The sequence below is a fragment of the Thunnus albacares genome, chromosome 17, assembly GCF_914725855.1.
Source record: "Thunnus albacares chromosome 17, fThuAlb1.1, whole genome shotgun sequence".
In the NCBI taxonomy this organism is placed as follows: Eukaryota; Metazoa; Chordata; class Actinopteri; order Scombriformes; family Scombridae; genus Thunnus; species Thunnus albacares.
Window position 1 is genome coordinate 10,222,372 of NC_058122.1, and position 25,884 is coordinate 10,248,255.

Here is a 25,884-nt window from a genome sequence, read left to right on the forward strand (position 1 = left end):
AGGTAAAGATCTATCTGCAATGAGGCGATGAATAAAGTTTTAGCTCAGTAGTCATTATTCTATATATTAGTATCATATATTATTTGAATACAAATACAAATAATTTTGCCACCTCAACAAATATAGATACAAATACTAAAACTGGGCTCTCTGCACATCCCTGGTGCAGAGCAGCCAGATAGAAAAAGCAGACGTGAAGCGGAGAGAGTGTTTAGGGAACAAATGTGTCCTTTAAAGTTTTAAAGTGACATATCGACAGAATGGCAGCCTGCTTCTTTGGTCCCTTCCGTACTGTAAAATGGATGATGTCTATGGAATATCATACTTTTCATAAATGTGTATTTAAAGGCAGAGGTTTACTTGTCATCTTAACCTTGTGAACTTTAACATTGAAGTTTGTACCTTGTATAGAAAACTTTTCAATTTAGTCAATAGACTCAGACAGAAATGAAACCAAAATAATTCAGGGATGAGGGTCAACTTCCACAGTCCACAGTCTTGGAGTCCACAGTTATCTTGCTATCAGCAGTATGCCAATGTCATGCATTCTTATCTCTACTTTCTTCCTCTGGCATCAGCATTCTGATGGGCTCATATTAGATAAGACCCACCCTCTTGATGTGTGCCAACTGAACAACATGATAAATGATTAACTGTAACCATGAGAACAGCATGAATGCTTGTCATGTTATTACCTTGACTAATGTTCTCATCGAGGAACAGAAAAAAATGGTATATGGCATGTTTTCAATTTAGATTAGGAGGTTGCTCAGAGATTCATATATGAGTATATCAATATGCCTTTTTGTCGGTCACAAAAATCCTCTTTGATCCCTCTGTCGTTAAACCATAAAGCAAAGTCCAAAGAGGAAGAATACGTTAAATGGACACCTATAAAACCCTGATCAGATGATGACATGATTTTCCCTCCTGCCTCCATCCAGATCTTCTTAGCAAAGCTTATGTTTTTCTTCAGAAAAAACACACACAAAAAATAGGTTAGGAGGTTCACACTCAGTGTTTGGTTTTGATAAAGACAAACAGAAAGTTTCTGTGCTGTGAGAGGAAATCTCCTAAATTTCTTCTCCCCCCCCCCCCCTCTCTCTCTCTTTCTCTCTCTCTCTCTCACCCTCCCCCAGACACACACACTAGTCCGCTCACAAAAGGCTTGCTTCCTTTGTATAATAAAAGTTGTCTGTTTCAGTATCGTTCTCATATTGATGCAACCGCAGGCATTCAAAATTCATCATGGGCTTATTTGCTGCTGCAGGTTACACAGGCAGACAGGTAAAACAACACATTTGAATGTATCTGTGCGTGTTTGTGTGTGTGTGTGTGTGTGTGTGTGTGTGTACAAAACATGTGTTTTACATATTAAAACAAACTGCAGATGACATATCCAGATACTTTCTCCCCGGAACACGAAGTGCACCTGCTGCAACTAATCGGTGCAGCGGCGCAGAGAGCGATAGTTGCACGTATCTCGGCCAATAATTCTGTTGTTTTTGCTATTTTTCTATAGATACACAAAGCTTAAACAGAGGGGGCAAAAAATGTGAACTCACAAACCTTTTGTCTCAGCTATGATTCGATTTTCCAATTCCGTGTTCACATTTATCGACCTGACAGGGAATGTGTATAGTCAGATAGTCTTGGACTGTTAAGTGCTTGTTGATACTTGACAGACATCCATTCATCATCCTGTTAGAATCAGAATATCTTTATTTTCCAAGTACATTTTATGTACCAGGAATTTATACTCTGCATCCTATCCTTACCCATCATATCATATTGTCAGGTAACACTTTATATTGTTATACTGTAGGCCTATATCCATCCTAACTATTTAAGAGCAGTGGGCAGCCACAGGCTATGCGGCGTGAGCTCACTGGACATACTCAAGTGCCCCACAATGTATTGCGGCCCTTCAAAATGCGCAATGGAGGACACGAGCGAAGCTAAACGCTGTTGTAATATTACGCCGTGTTAATATGTCACTTTATTAAGTTTTATATTTTTTCAGGCGAGAAAGTAACCATGTAGATTCCCATTATGTGGTCAGTTTATCCAAATAACGCCTGTTTGTAAATCTGCTCCGACGTTTTCGGAGATGTGAGGAGCCGCTGGTCGGGTGAGACCAGCCGGTCATCTCAGCTGCCAGCAGCCCGGCTCCTGAGATGATCGGCCGGTTAACGTCCGTCGTTATCCTGGGGAGGAGATGATCTGATGAACAGATCTTTGCAGCTCTTTGGTGATTTACCACTGGCTCTAATGTCTCCGAAGCATTTTGATATATGATATAATTCATTTTGGAAGATTAATGTTGGTCTCACAGATGAAATCTAACAATTAAAGCTACCACGTTAGTTTCTCTGAATGCAAAGTGAAGCTTCATGTTTTTGACATGTTTTTCAACAGCGCTGCCTCTGCGGTTCGATATGTACAGACATCACCTCATTTCAATAAATATAAATTGATTAAAATGAACAGATCGTTCTGTTTTATTAAAAGTTTGGGTTATTATTATAGCTACATTAGAGACTGAATGCCATAATTTAATGCATCTCTCTGTCAATTAGGTTATTTTATTGTGAAAAAAGTGTCAGTGGAGCTTAGAATTAAGATTATTTTGTCACAGTGTGTTGAGGACTCGGGAGTACAAATTCCCGAGGACGGGAGGACGCTTATTAAAATAAAACGGAATCTGCATCTGTATTGAACTGTAAATGAATGTTGGTGAACGTGGGTGATTCTTACCATATCTGATATCCACTGCTGCTTTATACTGTTATAGAAACTTCTCCTTCCGTTTATTAAATCTCCCCAGCATCTGAAGGCAGCAGGACTGATATATGCGCCAGAGCGCAGTGCCATTACGCACGGTCGTTCACTGTGTTTACCTTCATTAAATCGGCTGAAAACGATACCAGGATGCTACAGTATAACCACATACATATCTACTTACACTTGACTGGTCGGTTGTAACTCGATATTCTTCCTTTTTATGCATGACACGTTGGGTTAGCAGAGCTCATCACAGCCTCTTTTCCAACTTTCTTTTTAGCAAAAGTAGAGTCTCATGTTTTATTCTTGAGACATCTTGCTGTGCAAACGCTATTGTATTAATCCCAAATGTATGATAATATGCAATGTAATTATATAATAATAATAATAATAATAATAATAATAATAATAATAATAATAATAATAATAATAATAATTTTAAGGCTTTTCCCATAAATGTATGGGGTATACATTATATAAACATTATTTGACAGTAATTAAAATCAACTCTCCAGTATATTTACAGGTTTTCCCATAAATGTATGGGGTATACATTATATAAACATTATTTGACAGTAATTAAAATCAACTCTCCAGTATATTTACAGGTTTCCCCATAAATGTATGGGGTATACATTATATAAACACTTTTTGACAGTTATTAAAATCAACTCTCCAATATATTTATAGGCTTTTCCCATTAATGCATTAGGTTTAGTTTCTATAAACATTATTTGATAGTATTTAAAAGCAACTATCCAATATCTCTACATACATTTCCCCATTCATTTATGAGGTTAACTTTATATAAACATTATTTGACAGTAATTACAAGCAGCTCTCCAATATATTTCCAGGCTTTTCCCATAAATGTATGGAGTTTACTTCATATGAACATTATTTTACAGTAATTGCAAGCAACTCCCCAATATATCTACAGACATTTCACATTGATGTATGTATCAACTTCTTTTACACTGAATCATTATAAACATTTTCCACTGCCATTTCACAATCCATTCAATGCAGATCCCCATTTGAGGTGTATGAGGTTTCAAGATGTTTAATAATGTGTCATAAAATTACCTTTCACTACTTGCTTTACAAAGTAATTCACTATTTTTTTACAGTGTTATCCTTAAAGTTTCAGAATTAATGAACCAATAAACAGCCATATTGAATTATAATGTGGGTCTGAAGCTGATCAACCCAATAAGAGCTCAAACAGAATACTTTACTAGAATTTTTTTTTTCTCATTCAGATTATTTCAACAGACATCAATGGAAGCAAAAACAGTTTTGTACATTTTATCAGTACAATGTCTTACATGTTGCATTATGGCAAAAGGGAAACTACGGCCAATTTAGAAATTCTACAAATTATTCCCATGCTCTAAGATGGTTCAAAACGTTAGTGAACATGAACAAATCTTTCCAAAATCCAAAAATTATTTTGCTAAAATTCAAATTTGTGATGTCATCTGATAATGTCTGGAGCTTTTCCAAAAACAATGAATTGAGAAAGATGTTATAGATGACACTCAGAACACCCAGGGTATACGTTGGGCTGATGGGCAATGCCATCGTCCATTACCAATGGCTGACGGTAATCAACCACATTGTCTGTCCATCTTTTGCGTGGATTAAATTACTCTTATTGGCTTTTTACTCACAGAGCTTTTATTGCACTTACAGTAACGCAATGACTGTAGTTGTCATCAACTCAAGTACTTCACGTGGTTCACTGTCTCTCCTCTGCTCCACTCAGAGGACACACACTCACACATGCAAGGATCACTCAGTGCCACCTGTGGTGAAACAGACGAGAGGAGAGAAACTTAGCGCAACCATAAATGACAGCAAAATGCAGTAATTTATCCCACCCGATATCATTGTCCATTACGATGTTTCACTGTGGACATCTTCATATGCCAATTCTGTAGACATCTCCCAACCCTAGCATACAGGTACATTTTCTTTTTCAGATATGAAAGGTCACTATAGAATAAAGCTTACTTGGGTATTTAAATATTACTACAAAATTTGTTTCACATTCATTGTCTATGAAGCAGCCCCAGACTTTATTGCAGATGGCATCAGAAATTTGAGTCTCACATCTCTGGTTTGTGGCTTTGGGAGGAATTAGTTCACGTTCACAAATATCAGAAATTTGAGTTACACATGTGCAAGTCACAAGCAAGTCTCAAGTCTTAACCTTAAAGGCTCAAGCAAGTCCTAAGTCACTGTGTTTAGACTCAAGTAAGCCAAGTCAAGTCACTGCTAAACGTCAAGCAAGACAAGTCAATTAAGTCACAAATCAAGTCACCATGAAAGAAGGGCTTAAAACACGAGAGAAAGGGGTACAATGGCAATCCATGTCATGAGAAAACGGCAACACGAAACAGTATTCCATCTGATGATTACTTTTTTCTGCTGTGGATTGTGTACATCCATTCATTTAGAACACTGAAATTGTTAAAACGTCAAGCATCATCAAGGAAAAATACCATCTTGTTTGCCTAATCTTGAAGGATTGTCACACAGTTGACTAGAGAGAAGGAGAGACCATTCTGCTGTGGTTGAGTTACATTGACTTTGAACTAGTGAGGGACCTCTAACAGAATAATGAAGCTCTGTCATGAAAAGCTGTCAATTCATAAGCTTTCTTGTCTAAATCAGAAACGGTCTGGTAATATTAAGCTCAACTCAAGCTCAGTGCAGGTATGGGAAAATACTTTCAACAAGCTTTCAGCTCAATCCTGTTTTGCATCGTTTTCTAAGTCCTGATAGACACTGTCTTTAAAGCCTGAGTTGCACACACTACACTAGAAGTTACCCTGTCATGTCTCAAAACGTTAACTGTTCATGCTCAATATCTACAATAATGCAAATAGGCGATTCAGCTAAATAAAAACTGTCAAGTCTTTTTGAGTCATCTGCCTCAAGTCAAAGTCAAGTCGAGTCTTATCAGTGTTAGTAAAGCAAGTCGCAAGTCCTCAAATTTGCGACTTGTGTTAAGTCATGCGACTTAGACTTAGGCAGATTGAAAGTCACCCACTTCCTTTCAGAATTCCAATGATGGCTGTGACCTCTGCAATGAGCCTCAGCAAGCCTTGTCCTGAGAATACAAAAATAGAAAATATGTATCACGCTCTTAGAAGTGCCTGCACACCAACAGGTGGCAACGTTGCTGCCTGTATTTTTTTCAATGTACACACAATGTCAAATTTGCCTCCTACCCTCGCAGCAGTGGCAGAGGGGACCCATGAGGATGCAGCTCTAAAGGAGTGCTGTTTGCCGCTTGAACAGAATTTGAGCATGATCAAACATAGCCTCTTTTAGTGCAGGGACATTAAGGGTTTAAAAAGGTCTGAAATTAAGGTTGGGGCCAGATCAAGCTGTGCTTTAAATGTGATCAACAAAATCGTAAAACCATTTGTAAAACTGACTGGTATCCTGTGTTTGGATGCTTAATTTAGAGTGATGTAGTGGTCTCTACATTTGAAACCAGTTAAAACTCTGGTGCAGTATTTTGCACAAGCTTTAGGCAAGAGAGTCAGTTTTTGACTTGCAATACAGTGATTGAATTATGCAGGATATACAGTTTAAAATTAAAAAAACAACAAATATACACATTATATATAAAATAACATGATTAATCCCTATCATCAATACAGTGAAAATTCTCAAAATTACCCATCATCTAGCCTATCAGTAGAAACTGAAATCTTGGTGCAGATGGCCAACATTAGTTTAACATAATTATTTATGGATTTCTTTATTGTGAATATGTAGTTGATTTACATAGCAGTCAAAGTATGTACATCCATGCTTCACTGACACGCAGGGTTGGGAGAAAACAGACTTGAAGCTTAAAAAGAAGAGAGCAGCAGAATAGCAGGTTTATGTCCTGTGCAGCATACGCACTAGGGCTGTCACTTTTTCCCAAAATAAAGTTCGAATTAATTCACAATGCTATGGAATTCATTCAAATTATACAGAACATTAGTATTATGTAATTTATATGAAAAAAATAGGAAGTTAGGCGAGATTGTGTAGCTGCTGGTGCTCTGATTTTTAGCCTCGCTTGGGTGAGAAGCTAACAGGTGACTCCATTCGTTGTTGTGGTAATGTTATTGTAAAGTAGTTGCTTCATACAAAGTCGGCAAACAGCCTTATCTTTATCGATAATTTTACCATTGATAGAGTAAAATCCAAAATGCTTACACACAGCGCTTCTTAGGTGCGTTAGTGTTGACATGATCTGAGTTTCCTCCAGTTTTCATCGCACTCTCTCTACCTAGCCCTATGTCATGCAATAGTTCCAGCGTGACAGTGCAGTTTAGCCACTGATCTATATAATGAGCTAGTGCACACACCTGGTAAACAGATAGTTATGCATAGGTCATGCAGTGTAGCACCCAGAAGCAGTTCCTTAACTAACGTCACACTATACATATCACCACCACACTGTAAGTCTTACTGCATTGTGTTTCTTTTTTAAATGCTATATTGCTGTTACTGTGCTGCTATATTGCTATTTGATTGTTATTATTGCTAGTTGTTGCTGCTGCAAAGTCGAGAAACACACACACCAACACTAACTTAGCTGGTAGGCAGCAGGTTACTAGTAATGCATTTACTAGCAGTAAATGGGAGCAACTGGGCGGTCTAATGTTTCTTTAATTAATAGTATTTGTAACTTATCAAGCTAACTGACTAAACTTATTAACACTAGCATACTAGCTTACACTCAAAGTCTTTCTCAGGTCACAACTTCTCACAGTCTTTTATTTAATGTTTACAGGACAGAATATGAGCTTAAATATGTAAATGGTCAACTGACAAATCTAACTTACTTAACGTTACCATGACTGATGTGAGATTCTTATTCAAGGCTAACCTTAATAGGTTCATTGGGACTGGCATAACGTTATGTTATCTGACGCCACACAGACTTGCTTAGTGCATACAAAAAGCAAATGCAAATGTTAGCACTGCTGACTCCACATACATTTTAAAATTCTGACAATTGTGCAACGTCAATGCTTTAGTTATGTCAAGTTGTAATTAACTTAGCATTGCTATCTTACTTTCCTTTTCTGCTGCCTTTGGGGTTAGCTCAACTCATGACGAGTTCAGTTCATATCTCTCTTTGTATGAAACTTCACATGAAGAATGACACAATGATTAAGTTACTTTACCTTTAGTGAAAGCTGAATGTGAATCATCACCCTCAAATCAACAGGCTTGGCAAATGACTTGCGTGACTTTATCTAGAGAAATTTTCTCTCTGTAGTCTCTGCGCTTCAGACAGATGTCAACAAAGTGTGTGGAGATTCAAACAATTGAATGTTGTGCAGTCATTGGATGAATCACACCGGGAGGACCCGCCCCCAGAACTCAAACAATATCATTGGTCGAGATAATCTCCCCGCAGCGTCATTCATCCAATGATTGTACGACATTGATTTGAATCTGCGCGCACTTTCTTGATCTGTCTGAAGCACAGAGACTATAGAGACATTTTCTTGTTTAAATCTATAACTATTTTAAGTTCTTACATCCATGTCTTACATCACTTCACCCCCATATTACCCACATTATCAAAGCTTAAGCCTTGCTTGAACTGTTGAGTCATAGCATCAAATCCGAGGCTTTCATACATCTATCACCTATTGCTAAAAAAACACAAAAAACATTTGTAAACCATTGTAAAGCTTTACTCATATTGAGGTCCCTCTTTATTCACCTTATATTGTCTCTGCCTTTTGCTCTTTGTTCCCTTCGACCTGTAGAAATGTTGGAGTGACCTAATGATTTGAGGGAGCAGTAGGACTACAATTACAGCTTTGTATTTTGTTGAACATAGACTGACTGTTTGGGTCTTAATATTTAGAGAAGAAAAATTAGATCTACAAATGATTGCACCTTCACAAGGAAAAAACTCATGGATGGTACATATGCAATTTCAAGTTGTGGTCTAACATAATGTATTGAGAGACAGCTTCCAACATTTTTAAAGTGGATTTACAGCCTTTATTATAGCTATTATAGATAAGAGACCAATAGGTTTATACAAAAATGTATGTATGCGAATATGAAGACCAATCATGTGCAAAACCTCCATAGAACATAGAAATGCATATACATCAATAATACACATATTCATAAAAAACACCAGAGTTCACACAATGCTGATTAAGCCTATAACTGCCAGATAAATCTCTCATATTTGCCATTATACAGATTTTTCAATCTGATGTTGTGCAGCCACAACAGTAGCAACAGAGTATTCTGTGGCGGAGCCTGTGATGTAAGCAAGTGTTGATAGTGTTTTTGTAATTACTCTCATTGCCGGAGAGAGGGGGGGGGGGGGGGGGGGGGGATTCCCACAGTTGGGCTTTAACTGTATGAATACATGATATTTTTGAAGGTATATCAACTGTGTACAATCTGTAACAATTATTGCATTGATTGATCCAACTATACTTAGAGGAGCCCTTGCTTGTGGGTTGTCTCGCTGAACTGCAGAATGTCTGAGGCCATGCAGTGAGGGTTCATGTTCAGGCTAGTTGAAAGGCTCCTAAAGTGCTTAAAAAGGCATGGTTGGTCCTACCTGTCTCAATACCGCTGTTAACCCCTCTTCATATCACTGCTAAGCTAAATACAAGTCCTACTCTACCGCTAGGAGTTGGCAGACCACTATACCAACATCTGTGATTTATTCATGTCTACATAATTACAAACAGGCAAGGGACATAATTGTCACTGTCAATCATTAAGAGATCTTTCAGTCTCAACAACCAGGATGGAACATAGGATACAACAAACATACATTTTATGACCATTTGATTTTGATATTTAGCCCCAACACCACTATGCTGTGCATCAAGACCTAAATACAATAGCTCTCTTTAGCTTCAAATAGCCTATAACTGGCAAATTCTGAAGAATGATGGCAGTGTACACACAATATATAAAAAATTTCCCTCTGAAGAAGAGTGTCAGACGGATATATTGGATAGTTAATTGTAATTACTGTCAAATACTGTTTATATACAGTAAATCTCATCTCTCTCTTCTCATTGGAAAAGTCTGTAGATATATTGGATAGTTGCTTGTAATTACTTTCAAATAATGTTTATATAAAGTAATGATTATTAAAATTATGCTTTTGTAAGCCATTTTTACATGATCCTATTTTTTGTACAGTATAAAACCAATATTTACCAGGAATTTACTGTAAATAGATGAAATAATCACATACAATTAAAGCCTAAAACTCTCAAGATACCATTAACGGGTGTTAAAGGAGGGTAATTTGAATATAATTTTACATAACTTTTTTGTGTTTTCCATCCAGAAATCTGTGCTTTCATGTGACATTCTTAAGGATAAATTGGATAATTCTATGAATTTACAAAAGAATACTGTATAAAACAAGCCTTCATTTAAATTAAGTAATTTTAGGGTATTTCTTCAATGTTTTTTCTTTTTTTGTGCAGATTTATACATTTGGTAAACATTCTAGCAATATTTTATAATGAATTTTTATTTTTAGTTGGACTGTAAAAATGCAGATACCGTCTACAGTAAATATCTGTATTTTTAAAAAAAATTCTCTGTAGAATAACGAAAGGATGTTTTACTGTTATTTGACACTAACTGTTTGGCGTTTTTTTTTTTTTTCTTACATTTTTTTTACACTAAATTTAAAGTTTTGCCGTAAAAAAAAACATAAAGTTGCCTTAATTTTACATTCAGTAATAGGATGTGTATTTTTTGTATTTTTTTACATAGGATTCAATGTAATTTAACCATTAAGTAATTGAATAATCCTGTTAAAAAAAAACTATAATATTCCATTATTTTAATTTACAGATTACAGCCTTTATTTATGGTGAATATTTTTAATAAAACATTTTTTTATGGCATTTACACTTAATTTAGAAAAAACAAAAAAAACCTGTAAAATAATACAGTAAATTTCTTTGAAATAACTGGTCTGGCTGGTCTGTCGTGCTGGCTTTCTGTATATACACGAATTAATTAAAAGGTGGGGATGAATTATATCTCGCGCGCATGAATCGATCAAAACATGGGAACGAATTGTACCTCGTGCGCTCGATGTAGTAAAATGTGGCCTTGATATATATAGAGAATTTTTGCCAGTACACTTTTGTAAATAATGTAGTGGACATTATCTTTTATCTGCATGATTGGCTGCTCTAAGGATGTTTGTAATTGAGTATGGTACCAACACAAAAAATCTTTTCAAATGACAGATTCACTGAGCTGAGGCTGAAGAAATAACATCATGGGGAGCAAATGCTCTGCACTCCGGAGGGATAAAATAAAGGAGGAGGAGTGCTACAAACCTGACCAAAAGAAGGAGGTTCCCCCCACAGTGAAAAGAGAAGAGAAGTCTCCTCTCCTCCAAAAAAGGCCATCTGTGCAGGAGAAGGGTGGAGCTATAAAGCAGAGAACAGAGGATGAGACTTCAGGGAGGCAAGAAGAAGAGACTGCTTCTGAAAAAATTGGTTGCAGGGAGAAGAATGTCACTCTGGCACATGACTGTACTGTCCTTGAAGCTGAAGTTGACACCACAAGGTGAGGCTTGCATCAATTTCACATTAATTTGACATAATACACCAAACAGTGTGTACATAAATAACTGAAATTATATATGAATATATGGTAAATATAAACAAACATGAAACTTCTAGTAGTTACAATCATTGTTAACTGTTAACTCTGTAAAGCATAGTTGTCTTTGTTGTTTGTCAGTTGTCGCCTCTCTGTGACACATGATTCTGATTCAGACACAGAAGAGAAAGGTGGGTTTTCTTTTCTCCAATGTTCATTCATATGAAAGAATTATAAAATTATATTTACGTATAGAAGGTCTTGATTTTAATTGGCATAACTATTAAAATCACCCTTTGTCATAAAATGAAAGTCAGAAGAAAATGTTGCATTTGTACATGCTTTAGAGGCCATTAGTAGTGCTGCATGTTTATAATAGATATCCAAGTTCAAAATATCATACAGTTATAATGAGCTGTGCCATCATGTGTTTGTTATCTCTTTCAAGAAGCTTACTGGGTAGACAACAACAGGGCTAGGCTCATTCAGAGTGTCACTTTGGTGATGCCAGTAGTGGACGAGATGCTTCAGCAACGTGTCATCCATAAAGAGATGTACTCCAACATTCAGGCTGCCAAAACCACCCAGGAGCAGATGAGGGTGCTGTACAGCGCCCTCACATCTACAAAAGCCAAATCTGTCTTCAGCAGAATTCTCAAGGAAATTCAGCCTAAGATATGTGAAAGTAAGTTTTCGATGTGTTGACCTCTGTAAAGTTCTCTTTAGTAAGCATTATGGTCATTTTATCTTTGCAATGATTAGTAATAATAATAAGAAACTGACTTCTGTGAAAATGTCAGATGCCATAAAACCATAAAACATTGAACCCGGCATTTATTGTCTATTGTGCATTTAATGGCATAGCTTAATGTTTAAAACATTGTTGCAATTACATTAACAAGATTAAATGAGCTACATAGTTTTAAAAATATGTTGTCTTCCTCAACAAACTGCCTTGATTATGTTTTGACATGACATTTTTTGTTATTATTTCACTGCAGCAGAAGAAGTCATCAAAGAAGTTATCAAAAAGCACAAAGCACATCTGAGGGAAAGGTTTACATATGAGCTTGAAGGCACTGAAACAGATCGTAAAGATGTAAAATCATTGGACAAAATTTACACAGAGCTTCACATTATACAAGGAGAGAGCGATTGTGTCAATGAAGAACATGAAATCTGGGAAATTGAAGATAAGGCGAGGAATCAGACATCTGAGGGCACTAAAATCCACTGTAATGACATATTTAAAGATAGTATGTCAACTGGGCAAGACAGAGGAGAAAAGAGAGTTATCAGGACTGTGATGACAAAGGGAATTGCTGGCATTGGAAAAACCGTCTCTGTGAAGAAGTTCATTCTTGATTGGGCAGATGGGAGGGCCAACCAGGACTTGGACTTCATCTTCGTGCTCCCCTTCAGGGAGCTAAATCTAGTCATAGATGACCCGTTTAGCCTTGAGACACTGGTGACAGAATTCCATCCAGATCTTAAACACATAGAAGTTGCAAAAATATTTGCTTATCACAAAGTTTTGTTCATTTTTGATGGGCTAGATGAAACCCAACTACACTTAGATTTCAAAACAACCAAAAGATTGACAGATGCCACCAAGGAATCATCGGTGGACACGCTGGTGACAAACCTCATTCGGGAACATCTTCTTCCCTCTGCACTTGTCTGGATAACCTCAAGACCAGGAGCAGTTCAACGCATCCCTCGACAGTATGTATACCAGTGGACTGAGGTCAGAGGATTTAATGATCCACAAAAAATACAGTACTTCAGGAAGAGAATTGAGGATGAGGCAATTGCTGAAAGAGTTGTTAACCACGTTAAGATGTCAAGGAGCTTATACATCATGTGTCACATACCTATCTTCTGTTGGATTGCTGCAAAAGTCCTTGTGTATTTGCTGCTGAAAGTGGACAACACTCAAGATGAAAACATAAAGATACCCACAACTCTTACTCAGATGTACACATACTTCTTTGTCATTCAGATGCAGGTCGCTACTGAAAAGTATGACAAACAGAGTAAGTCAGATCCAGAGGACATCTTCAAGTCAAATAAAGAATTCTTTTTGAAATTAGGCAGATTGGCATTTGAGCAATTGGAAAAAGGCAATATCATATTCACTGTCAAGGAACTGGAAAAATATGGCGTTGGCATAGAAAAAATAGGAGTTCACTGTGGGTTGTGCACAGAGATATTCAAAGAAGAGAGTGCTTTCAATAAAAAGAAACTCTACTGCTTTGTGCATCTGACAGTTCAGGAGTATTTTGCTGCTCTCTTTGTGTACCATAGTTTTGCAAGTAAAACAATAGATTCTCCAAGCCTCAAGGATTTCCTGCTGAAAGGGTCTGAGGAAGAGCTCAAGCCTATTTTGGATGCAGATCCAGTTGATCTTCCTTTGAATGAGCTGATGGAAATTGCGATAGCTAATTCAACTCTGAGAAAGACAGGAGAACTGGACATGTTCCTCAGATTCCTCATTGGCATCTCTCTAAAATCAACTCAAGACCTGCTTCAAGGCCTGATTCAGCAGACAGAGGAACACTCTGATGTTACTGAGGAAATTAGAACAAGTCTACATGAAATAGATGTAATGGACTGCTCCCCTGAAAGATGTCTGAATCTTATCCACTGCCTGTTTGAGCTGAAAGACAGTTCCTTACATGACACTGTGGGGCAGTATCTGAAACCAAACCACGGTCCAGAAACACAGCTCTCCCCTGCTCAGTGCTCAGCTCTGGCCAACTCAATTCTGATGTTAAATACACCTCTAGAAGAATTCAACCTGAGGAAATACAGACCATCAGAAAAAGGTATTTTTAGGCTTATCCCAGCTGTGAGGAACAGCAGAAAAGTAAGGTGAGTTGATTACTTTATACCATGGAATATCTGCATTCATTGTATCCAATCACTTTATTGTCACTCACTTCATAGTAAAATAACTAATGATAATAATAGCAAAAATGATGTGTGCCATATGAGCTGAAATGTAGGACTATCAAAGTTTCTTAATATAGTACCCAGCATAGTGAGTGTCATTGATGAATTTTATTCATCTAAAACTTTATGAATCTTGCATGATTGTCTTTTTTCATTTCTGCAGACTCTCAGGGGTGACTCTTGATACTTGGATTTCTGAAACCATTTCTTCAGCTCTTCGAATGCCAAACTCTGTGCTGACTGAACTGCATCTGATGAATAGTACCTTTACTGGAGATGCAGAGATATTGACTGATGGACTGATAAACTCTCAGTGTAAATTAGAAGCTTTCAGGTTAGTGAAACTAGTATTCTTAATGTGATTGTTTTGGCATTTCTTTTCTGTTCTTCTACTTTTGTTATACATTTTTCTGCAGGTGAAAATAATAAAAAACAATAGTAATTTTGCTATATTTCAAGTTCTATGAAAACAGACAGAGCCCTTTAATTCCTTTCTTGTCCCTTGTGTTTGTAGTCTCTCAGGAAATCCACAAGGACAATGTGAAAATTTGGCACCAGCTGTCAAATCAGTCCTGTCAGATCTAAGAGAACTGGAGCTGAGTGGTGGCCTACTGGGGTACCTCATACGCTCTGTGCTTTCTGTTGGGCTAAGCAACCCTAAACTGGAGAAGCTGAGGTCAGTCTCAGACTTATCATTCCTCTCAACACTGAAGTATTAATTGTGAAGACAAGGTTCTGCATCTGATTTCTCGATAATGCCATGTTTTACAAAAACTCTGTCATCCACATCGACTGTCCTGGCAAAACAGCTCGAATGAATACTTCTTAATGGATATATTATTGTTGTTAAAGTTCTATGAGGCAATATTACCATATTAACATTAAATGAAATTACTCTCTGCAATGTAAAATTGTTGCCAATCTCACTGAAAATCAACACCCCACTGTGCATTTAAATTCATCTTCCAGCAGCTTTCAGCTCATTGTTTTGGTCACTTTGGTAGAGTTGGACAGTATGACCTATTTATGTGTTTCTCATATTGTAATATGAACATCATCTCTGCACCAAAAGGCTGAACCGAAATCCACAGACTGCAGAGATCTGCAAAGAACTGGTGACAGCATTCACATCTACCACATGTTACCTGCGAGAGCTGGAACTGAGTTACACCAATTTTACTGACTCAGAAATGGGGATCCTCTCTACTGGACTGATGAGCACAAACTGTACATTGGAGGTATTGAGGTAAATGATTATTTTGATTATTCTGATGAGCATTATATTTCATTGTATTAAAAAAATCTAATAAGTCTCAGTCACAACTGCAACTTTATTCAAAATAGAAGAATGAATCTAAATGTATTTTAGGAAGTATGATAACAGGAAAAATAATGACAATGTTAAGTTAATCAAGTGAGGGAATGTTTAGTAGAAAAGACATTTATATTAAGTCATAAGAACTGAATTGTGAAAAAACATCAGAGAAGCTAGAGGGAAATGTATCCAATATAAAATAGTAGGCCTACACAGGTATTGCTGGACACCAACTAGACTTCACAAAAAGGGAATTGCTGATAAAGTTTAAGAGTGAGCTGGGCACATATTTGCACATGCTCTGGGAGTGTTCCATTGTTCACCCATTCTGGTAAAATCTTGGAGATAGTGGAATTGGTTGGATTCTTCTCTCCCTCTACACCCACGGTTCTGTTGCCTTGGCAACAGGATAATGATACCTGATATAACGAATAACAAATTCAGTATTTTAAAAGCTGGTCTTACCACAGCTACAAGACGTATACTGCAAAATTGGAAGAACCCTAGGTGTCCCATGGATTGCTGAAATGATTAAGATTTCATCATAGCACATGTTGGGAAGAATTAATAGTGGGGAAAACAACAAAGATACTGGTTCAAATCTGATAGCATGTTAAACTGAACTTACAATAGAATGTAAATATGTTAATTAATGACCATACATTTTTCATGTCCATGGTTTTATTTTACATTAAGGGATGGCCGTCTTCTGTTCTGTGTAAATGTCCTGTAGCCTACTATATCTGTTCTATGATATGCTTTACTGCTCCAAAAAATAAACAAAAAATTGAATTATAAAAAAGAACTGAATTGTGATTACACTGTATATTCATATAATACAACCCCCCCAAAAGCTACATTAAGTAAATAATTCTTCACATGTAAAAAAAATCTTCAAATATCCTGTATAATGTTAGGTAACTAAATTATATTTCTACATTTTTCATTCAGTCTCAGTCACAACAAACTCTCTGAGAAAGGCTGTAAGACGTTGGCCTCAGCACTGAGCTCCAAACCTTCACAGCTGAGGGAGCTTGACCTGAGCTACAATGACGTGCAGGACTCAGGCACGATGATATTCTGTGATGTGCTGATGAACCCACACTGTGGTTTGAAAACACTAAGGTCAGTGGAATAATTATTCATTGACTTTACTAATTGATATGACAATATGTTGGGATTCACCTCCTTGAAACATAACAACACAACAGTATTGCTCTTTTAGGTGATGGAACTGTAGACAGATTTCCAAGTATAATGTCACTGTGAGACCTTCTAATACAACAGTGTAATACAGCAGCCCTGCTCTAAATCCTACACTCATTGATATTATCATCTTCAGCTTTTAAAACAGTTTAAGAGAGTTTTAAATTGTTACGGCTGGGTCAAACACCGAACATAATAATGGAGACCACACCAGTAGTAAAGTGCTACATGTGAATTTATTACAGAAACTTAATGAAACATGAATGAATAAAGGAAGGCCAGATACCTAACACCAAAAAAAGGTGCTGCTGCAGCAGGATGGAGAGAGAGAGAGAGCTGAACAAAGAGGACCGGTCTATATAGACTCAGCCCCACTAATCAGCACAGGTGCCTGTTAAACAATGATCAACCTAAAGGGAACAGGAAACACCAAAGTAAAAACAGGATGTAGCACTCCCCCCATAAAGATGGCACTTAAATGTGACATTATTCGTAGACACGTGACAAAGCATCAGCTACAACATTTTCATGGCCTTTCTTATGGCGAATGTCCAAATTGTAGTTTTGAACCATGTTGGCCCTGTTGGCATAAGCCTCTGGTTGCTATTGTACATGCGATGTAAGAACACCAAAGGGTTATGGTCTGTATAAACAACAACAGGCTGCACAGAGGAACCAACATATACTTCAAAGTGCTGTAGAGCCCACAGCAAAGCCAGAGATTCTTTCTCAGTCATGCTGTAGCTCTGCTGGGTCTGTGAGAACTTTTTAAAAAAATAGCAGACAGGGTGATCGATGCCTGCTGAGTCTTCCTGAATCAGAACAGCTCCAGCACCTGTACCACTAGCGTCAACCTCAAGCCTGAACGGAACAGTGAAGTTGGGGGCAGCAAGAACTGGTGAATTACACAGGACAGCTTTCACAGCTTGGAAGGCCTGCTCACATCTGGAATCCCACACCAACTCCCTAGCAGGACTGACAAGGTCAGTCAGGGGAGAAACAATGGTAGCGAAGTTACGACAAAAAGCCCTATAGGAACCTGCTAGTCCTAGGAAACGCCGTAACTGGCGCTTGGTGATGGGAGCTGGGTACTCAGCAACAGCACTGATCTTAGCTGCAAGGGGGCGAACCTGTCCCTGACCTACTTCCTTGACAAGATAGGTGATGGTGGCTTTTGCAAACTCACACTTACTCAGGTTCAGGGTCAGTGAGGCATTTTCAAAGCGCTGGAAAACAGTCAGGAGAGTATTCATGTGACTCTCCCAGTCAGGTGAATACACTACAATGTCGTCTAAATAGGCCTCACAGTTAGTTACACCAGACAACACTGTCCACATGAGTCGCTGAAAGGTGGCAGGGGCGTTACGCATGCCAAATGCCATTACAGTGCATGGGAGGAAGTTGTCAGGGATGACAAAGGCAGAGATGTCAGAGGCTCTCTGTGTCAAGGGAACTTGCCAGTAACCTTTAAGCATATCTAGCTTTGTCACATAACGAGCTGTTCCTAACCTATCAATGCAGTCCTCAACACGGGGACGAGGGAACGAGTCAGGTTTGGTTGCACTGTTAATTTTCCGATAATCTGTGCAGAACCTAGGAGTCAAGTCAACTTTTGGAATCAGTAAGCAAGGTGAACTCCAAGAACTGGTGCTGGGAACTGCAAGACCATTGGTTAACAAGTACTCAACCTCTGTCTGCATTAATTTACGCTTGATAGGGTCCACACGATAAGGATACTGCTTGATCGGAGTACTATCACCCACATCAATATCATGCTGCAATACATTTGTGCAAGTGGGTATATCAGAGAACAAAGCAAGATGGCTACGTATCAGCTGGAGAACATCTTCCCTTTGGGAGTCAGAAAGATAGGACACATGAGTCTCTAGATTTGCCAACATTTGTGAGTTTTGCAGACGGGCACCCAGAGCAGGCACATTGTCCTTGGTCAAACCATCATTCGCAGGGCAGGTGGAAACAACTGAAACTGCAGCAATACAACTCATTTCTTTTGAGGGGCTTTGTTCCTCTTGGAACTGGGCAGCATATAACTTCAGCATATTGATATGGCACACGTGAGACTTATGCTTTCTGTCTGTAGTACAAATGACATAATCTGTGTCACTCAGTTTCTTTTCAACAACATAAGGCCCGGAAAACCTGGCCTGTAACACTGATCCAGGTATTGGCAGAAGAGCCAATACTGAATCTCCAGGTTAGAAAGAGCACTGCACAGCATTTTTGTCAAATTGCCGTTTCATTTTAGACTGAGAATTTGCCATGCCCTGCTTGGCTACCTCACAGGCATGATGGAGATGCTCTCGAAAGGAACTCACATAGTCAAGCACATTGACACTAGGTGGAGGATCTGCCAGTAGCTGCTCCCGCAGCAGTTTCAAGGGGCCTCTGACTGTGCGGCTGAACACCAACTCAGCGGGGCTGAATCCCAGTGACTCTTGTACAGTTTCCTGCACTGCAAACAACAGAAACCTGATGCTTCACAGCTATAACTTCTAACATCTGATTGAATACCTTGGACATGAAGTTACTTCCTTGATCTGTTTGGATAACTTTCGGTAAGCCAAAAGTAGTACAGAATTTCACAAGCTCTCTGATTACTGCTTTAGCCTTAAGCGGGCGCAAAGGTATTGCCTCAGGGTAGCGAGTGGTGGCACACATGATGGTCAAAAGGTATTGATGACCAGATTTTGACTTTGGTAGGGGGCCTACACAGTCTACAACAAGTCTTTCAAATGGGTCTCCTATAACAGGAATAGGGTGAAGGGGTGCTGGGGGAATCACCTGATTAGGTTTGCCTGCTAGCTGACATACATGGCAGGTGCGACAATACTCAACCACAGCAGCTTTCAAACCAGGCCAAAAGTAGTGTTGTAGTATTCGATCATAGGTCTTTCTAATCCCCAAGTGACCAGACATAGCATTATCATGAGCTAAGTTCAGTATCTGTGAGTGATACACAGAGGGAACCACAACTCGGTAAGTGATGCTCCAATCAGACCCATCAGGAACAGCAGTCCACTTATGCATAAGCACATCACTGTCCACATAAAAGCCAACAGGGAAAGATAGCAGTTCTTCCTTCGGCTTAACAGCTGCAAAACACTTCGCCAAGGAAGGATCAGCCCTCTGTGACGATGCTAGCTCTGCCCTACCTAACTGTAATGGGGTTTCAGCAGGATCACCAGAGCTACACAATGTCCAATCTACTTTAGGGACAACAGATATGTTATCCTTGTCACTTTCACATTCAGGCTTATCTGCACATGCAGCAACCAGCTCTGCCTCACCTGTATTTGGAAGATCAACCATAAGGTGTCAGAAAGGTTGACAGAATCAGCTTTTCGAGACTGAGCACGAGTCACAACACAAGCAGGAAAAACAGGTGTCTCAGGTGTTGGGTCACTGTGGTCAGACTGTTCAGAAGGCACAGGGCTGTCTGTCACAACTGGTGAAGGAAACACCTTTTTCCCAGCAAGGTCATTACCTAATATGAGGCTGACCCCCTCAACTGGAATGTAAGGACGCAAACCCACTGGCACGAGCCCTGTAACCAACCCGCACTTCAGACTCCTCGGACAGGGGTAACACTCCTTGCAGGAGTATAGACTTGGATGCACCAGTGTCCCACAGGATACGAATGGGTATGTCATGGTCGGACTCAGACATCGCTACAAAGCCATCAATGATAAACGGTTCAAAACCTGAGGGGTCGGAACTGTCTGAGCTGCATGGCTCTTGTTCAGAATCAGCAGCAAGGAGCGGGCAGAGCACAGAACCAATTAAAGCCACTGGTTTAGGTTTCTGCTTCTTACTTAAAACAGGGCAGTCACCTACAATGTGACCTGGCCTCTTGCAAGAGAAACAAACCCTATCTGAAGTTCCATTTCTAGAACTAGCAGCTTTACTACCGGAAGAATGGGGAGTAGAACTACCACCAGGAGCTTTGTTGGAAAAGTGAGAACACCGAGGGAGTGTATGCATTTTAGTCTCAGGCTGGAATTTGTCACTAAATGTAACTTTATGGGCCAAAACACACTCATCAGCAAGTACAGCAGCCTCCTCTACAGTTCTTGCTCTCTGCTCACTTAAATAAGTGGAAATCTTTCAGCAGAATCAACTGTCGCAAGTGCTCTCTCGTCTCCATTTACAAAATTTCTTTTTCTCTGGCAAATTCCACATAGGTTTGCTTTTCACCTTTGGAATAGCTACGAAAGTGCTGTCTATAAGCCTCTGGCATTAGCTCATAGGCACGCAAAATAGCAGCTTTAACAGCGTCATAGTCAGCACTTTCATCCAAAGTTAGTGCAGAGTACACCTCCTGAGCTTTACCTGTAAGAACACACTGCAACAGCAATGTCCTGTTGTGCTTTGGCCACTCCAAGGTGGTTGCCACCCGCTCAAAGTGTGAAAAATACTTTTCAACACCTTTCTCATTGAAAGGAGGGACCAAATTTATGTTTTTACTCACAAAAGCTGTATGATTGGTGGCTATAAACCACAAACAAATCACAGCTCACAAGCAGAAATTAACATTCAAGAAACTGTCACCTAAACTAAAGTACCCTCAGTACAAATTACCCCTTGAAGTACCACACAATGTGCATACTGCAAAAGCAGAGTTACACAGATAAAACTCACAAATAAAAGTGAGCACAACCCACAATGGCTTCTAAATTACTAGCCTCACAAAAAGTACAAGGGTTACACCAGTGACAGCTTTATTATGAATGTTCAACACTAAACCCCAATTCCTAACTACTGCCCCTTGACGCACAAAGCAAGCCTCACACAGGTCATCATGGGCAGCCACATACTCTTAATACGGATTGTGACATGTCTAACCTACTCTAGAACTAACCCAGTTCCCTATCTATCTCACAGGGTTACTACCTTACTTTACCTATTTATCTTCAGTGATGCACCCGGGCACACCATAGACCACCCCAGGGCTATCACACAAAAATAAAAAAGTGGTGCTGGTCTCTCCAGCACCTGCCAGCTTACTCACTGGGCAAGTTCAGCAAACTACCTCATGTGGCTGCACATAGATGACCTCACTAACTAACCAGAAACTAAATGACTAGGTTTGTATCCTGGACGAGCCCCCATTATTATGTTACGTCTGGCTCAAACACCGAACATAATAATGGAGACCACACCAGTAGTAAAGTGCTACATGTGAATTTATTACAGAAACTTAATGAAACATGAATGAATAAAGGAAGGGCAGATACCTAACACCAAAAAAAGGTACTGCTGCAGTAGGATGGAGAGAGAGAGAGCTGAACAAAGAGGACCGGCCTACATAGACTCAGCCCCACTAATCAGCACAGGTGCCTGTCAAACAATGATCAACCTAAAGGGAACAGGAAACACCAAAATAAAACAGGATGTAACAAAATGCCCGACTTTTTGGGCATTGTGGAGGGTGTGGTCCTGTTGAATTGTACTGCATCATAACAAAAGGTGTCTATAATATTTTGTTCATCCTATTTATTTATCAGTTAGAATAGAATATATACATTTGTGAGTACTATTGTCATGTAAAAAAATAACTAAATTTTATTTTACTTGTCCAGCAAGTTTATTTATTTGTAAAAGCTGCAAATGTTCATATGTAAGCTACTGTGGCATTGTGGCAATGTGTTTTCTGCCCTGGAGCTGTTCGCTAACATTGATAGGATGACTTGTTTTAGTCACTTCAGGGGATTATTTAATCAAATTTACTATTTAATAATGAAATGATATAATGATGCTTGTCTTATCATTTAAGACAAGCATTTACTTTGTTTCCTTTAGGCTGCCTCGTGCCATGGGAATTAGTCCAAAGAGAGAGCCTGATAAATGACTAATGAAATGGGTCTCATGTCATGTTAACAAGTGAAAATTGCTGCTGATAAGGTCATCTACCACACACCTAAAATGTCAGTTGTTCGATATCTGCAGGCTGTCATTCTGCAAAGTGACAGGTGATGGATGTGCCTCCCTGGCCTCAGTTCTGAGGTCTGATCAGTGCAGCCTCAAGGAGCTGGACCTGAGCTTTAATCACCTCACAAATGAAGGAGTCAAGCTGCTGACTGAAATACAGAAGGATTCACAGTGCAGTCTGGAGACACTCAAGTATGCTGAAACAGGCTGTCTAACAGTCTAACAGAGACACTTCCACCATCATTCCAAGATGAATGTGCAAGATTCACCTCAGTAATTTGATTTGAAGTGCATGCATGACAATATTTTTTGATGCATGAGAGGTGTAGAATCTCACTCTCTTTTTTCTTTCAGTGTGGACCATAATGAAGAATGCTGGTTTGACTTGAAACTACTGAGACAGTGTAAGAATACAAGTATTTCTAATGAAATGTTAAAGCTGTGATGTTGTGACAAGCAGCATATCCAAGTTTTGTGAAAGTCCTAAAATATCTTATAAATGTCTTTCATCATCTATGTGGGACTGTGATGCTGATATCACTGTGATATATTGCTGTATATTTACTAGTGATAATACACAACAAGACATCCTTATATATAATAATAATGGACAGGCAGACATAGAGTATGCCACTTCACTTTGACTGATATTTTTTTATATAAGGACTATCAAGTGTACTATCAAACTCAACCATGGTCACTTACTACAGCATGAGCTGTTTTTAAGTAAGTTTTCAAAGTTTGTTCTTGGTCAGTTTAAAGGACGGATTCACAATTTTTCAAGTCTGTCTTAAAACAACAGTCAGGTGCCCAAATGAACATTGAAATAAGTTTTTCTTGCCATAATGATTCCTCATGTTCATACTGACCATTAGAAGATCCCTTCATAATGCACTTGCAATGTAAGTGATGGGGGCCAAAATCCACAAGCCTCTTTCTGTGAAGAAAAAAGTATTTAAAAGTTTTACTTTTAAAGCTAATATGAAGCTTCAGTTGTCCAAATTAGTCAAACCAAGTAGAAAACGTTCAACATTACAAACTTTTTAGTGTCAAAGTCCCTCTTTTTGTTACTATACTTCCATTGCAGCTCAACAAGGAAACACTGTCCGAGGAAACACAAAGAGGGAATTTGATGCTAAAAAGACTGTAACAAACGCTGCCCTCCAGTAGACGGCGATCTACTGTGCATATGTGGAATATGTCCTCCATGTGGATCACAAAAGTTGTTATAAACAAAACAACCACCCGTCCGTCTGCGGTTGTCCGTGTACGCGTCTGCTCTGGAGTATAAATGAAACTTAACTAAGACTGCCTAAGCCTCATATAAGCTTCAGATAAACCTTCAAATGCATTTTTGCACAAAATGACTGTGGCTATCATCATTGGCGATGAAGGCGATCAGTGAGGAAAACCTCTTTCAGTGTTCATATGGGCACCTTACTGCACCTGATGTTCGTTTCCACATAAGTTACTATCTCAGCATCTGACACCTGAGAAAAGCGTCACTCAGTTCTTCCGACTCTTCATGACTGATCTTCCATTGAAATGAGTGACTATATAGAGATAATCAGATACTGAGCAGCCTTAACAGGCACTGCAAAGAACAACAAGTATCACACCTGGGAAAAAATTAAAGCACCCAAAAATCAGAGTTCAAAAACCATACTCACACAGTAACAGTAATCCACTAATGACGTGTTACTTCTGTCTTGTTTGCAGATGCCTGTGATCTGACGCTGGACCCCAACACAGCAGGCTTGAATATAATTTTGGCAGAGGAGAACACAAAGGCAATATATGTTTCAGAGAAGCAAGCATATCCTGATCATCCAGACAGATTTGTTACCTTTCAAGTCCTGTGTGAAGAGGGTCTGACAGGTCGCCATTACTGGGAAACTGAGTGTGTTTCAGCTGATGTTGGAGTGGCCTACAAAAGTATAGACAGGAAGGGAGATTGTTCAGTTGATTATACTTTGGGATCCAATGAAAATTCTTGGTGCTGGTCAATGTATGGAAGCTTTAATCATAATAATTCCTTTATAGAGTTTATCAAATGTGCTACCTCCAGATGTACCATGGGAGTGTATCTGGATTGGCCAGCAGGCATTTTGTCTTTTTTTAAGGTCTTTCCTGATGCACTGGCCCACCTGTACACTGTACGTACAACTTTCACTGAACCACTCCATCCTGGTTTCAGTCTGCTGGACGGATCGATTCACATCTGTAAAATAAAGTAAACAAAAAAATCTTAGTGGAAACATCATATGTACAGCCATAAAGAGCTGATCCTCTCTAGCTACATTCAAAAACATTGATACAATACATGTCATACAATATTTTATATTGAAATGAATCTTCACTGATGTCAAAGATAAGATGATATAAGATGCAGTTTCACTAATTCTTATGACGGAAATTAGTTGCCTCAGGACTGCCTACAGAACTCAGCGGGGTAAGAAAGACCTGTCAACATGTGAAAGGGTTTAAAATTAATTTTGTGCATACATTTAATGTTTAAAGGAAAACCATTTAAAATGACAAATAGTGAGAGGGCAAGAACCAAACACTTGCCCATAGCACAGATCCAGGTTTATTTTCCAGCAGTTGGGAAGCCAGTTAGGGTTCCTGTCCTTGTCACTGCACTAGTGACTCTCTCTGGCAGGTTGGGGTACCTGCATGGAAAAGGGTGGGATCTTGGGTGGATATTGTTACTTCCACCTGAGCCAGATCCTTGCTTGTAATTGAAAATAAGCAGCTGGTGACTGTATATCAGTAGGAGCACATATCTGACTATGCTCTCCCCAGAAATGGTCATTCTTGGAAGTGAAAAGGGCTAAAAAAAAAAAAAAAAAAAAAGGGACATTTTTAACATTTCTTTTCTACATTTATACTTCTTTATTTCATATATTTGTCAGTGGTGACACTTAATTCCTCCCACACTGTATGATCCAACTTCCATAGAAATGAGTGACAAACAAAACTGCACCTTGTACATGCTGGTCTGCATTTCTTCTTACAATTATCTC

At 38.8% G+C, this 25,884-nt stretch overlaps 1 protein-coding gene and 1 long non-coding RNA gene across 2 annotated transcripts; one reads left to right on the top strand and one right to left on the bottom strand.

The window, feature by feature from the left end:
- Positions 1–1,134: 1,134 nt before the first annotated feature.
- LOC122967547 (NLR family CARD domain-containing protein 3-like) lies at positions 1,135–25,683 on the top strand. The gene is made up of 12 exons (XM_044332245.1): positions 1,135–1,287; positions 11,073–11,397; positions 11,575–11,624; positions 11,882–12,118; positions 12,435–14,307; positions 14,552–14,722; positions 14,903–15,064; positions 15,461–15,634; positions 16,655–16,828; positions 22,877–23,050; positions 23,213–23,262; positions 24,578–25,683. The coding sequence occupies exons 2-12, from the start codon at positions 11,105–11,107 to the stop codon at positions 25,093–25,095; spliced, it is 3,876 nt and encodes a 1,291-aa protein (XP_044188180.1). The 5' UTR covers positions 1,135–1,287; positions 11,073–11,104; the 3' UTR covers positions 25,096–25,683.
- LOC122967548 lies at positions 4,502–8,085 on the bottom strand. Its single transcript, XR_006398633.1, has 3 exons — positions 7,989–8,085; positions 5,843–5,902; positions 4,502–4,592 (listed from the first exon to the last, which is right to left on the bottom strand). It is a non-coding gene; the product is annotated as an uncharacterized LOC122967548 (long non-coding RNA).
- Positions 25,684–25,884: the final 201 nt, after the last annotated feature.

Coding starts and splice junctions, on each gene's coding strand:
- LOC122967547 (XM_044332245.1), top strand. CDS start 11,105: ATGGGGAGCAAATGCTCTGCACTCCGGAGGGATAAAATAAAGGAGGAG. Junction 14,723..14,902: donor TGTAAATTAGAAGCTTTCAG/GTTAGTGAAACT, acceptor TTGTGTTTGTAG/TCTCTCAGGAAATCCACAAG. Junction 23,263..24,577: donor CTTGAAACTACTGAGACAGT/GTAAGAATACAA, acceptor TCTTGTTTGCAG/ATGCCTGTGATCTGACGCTG.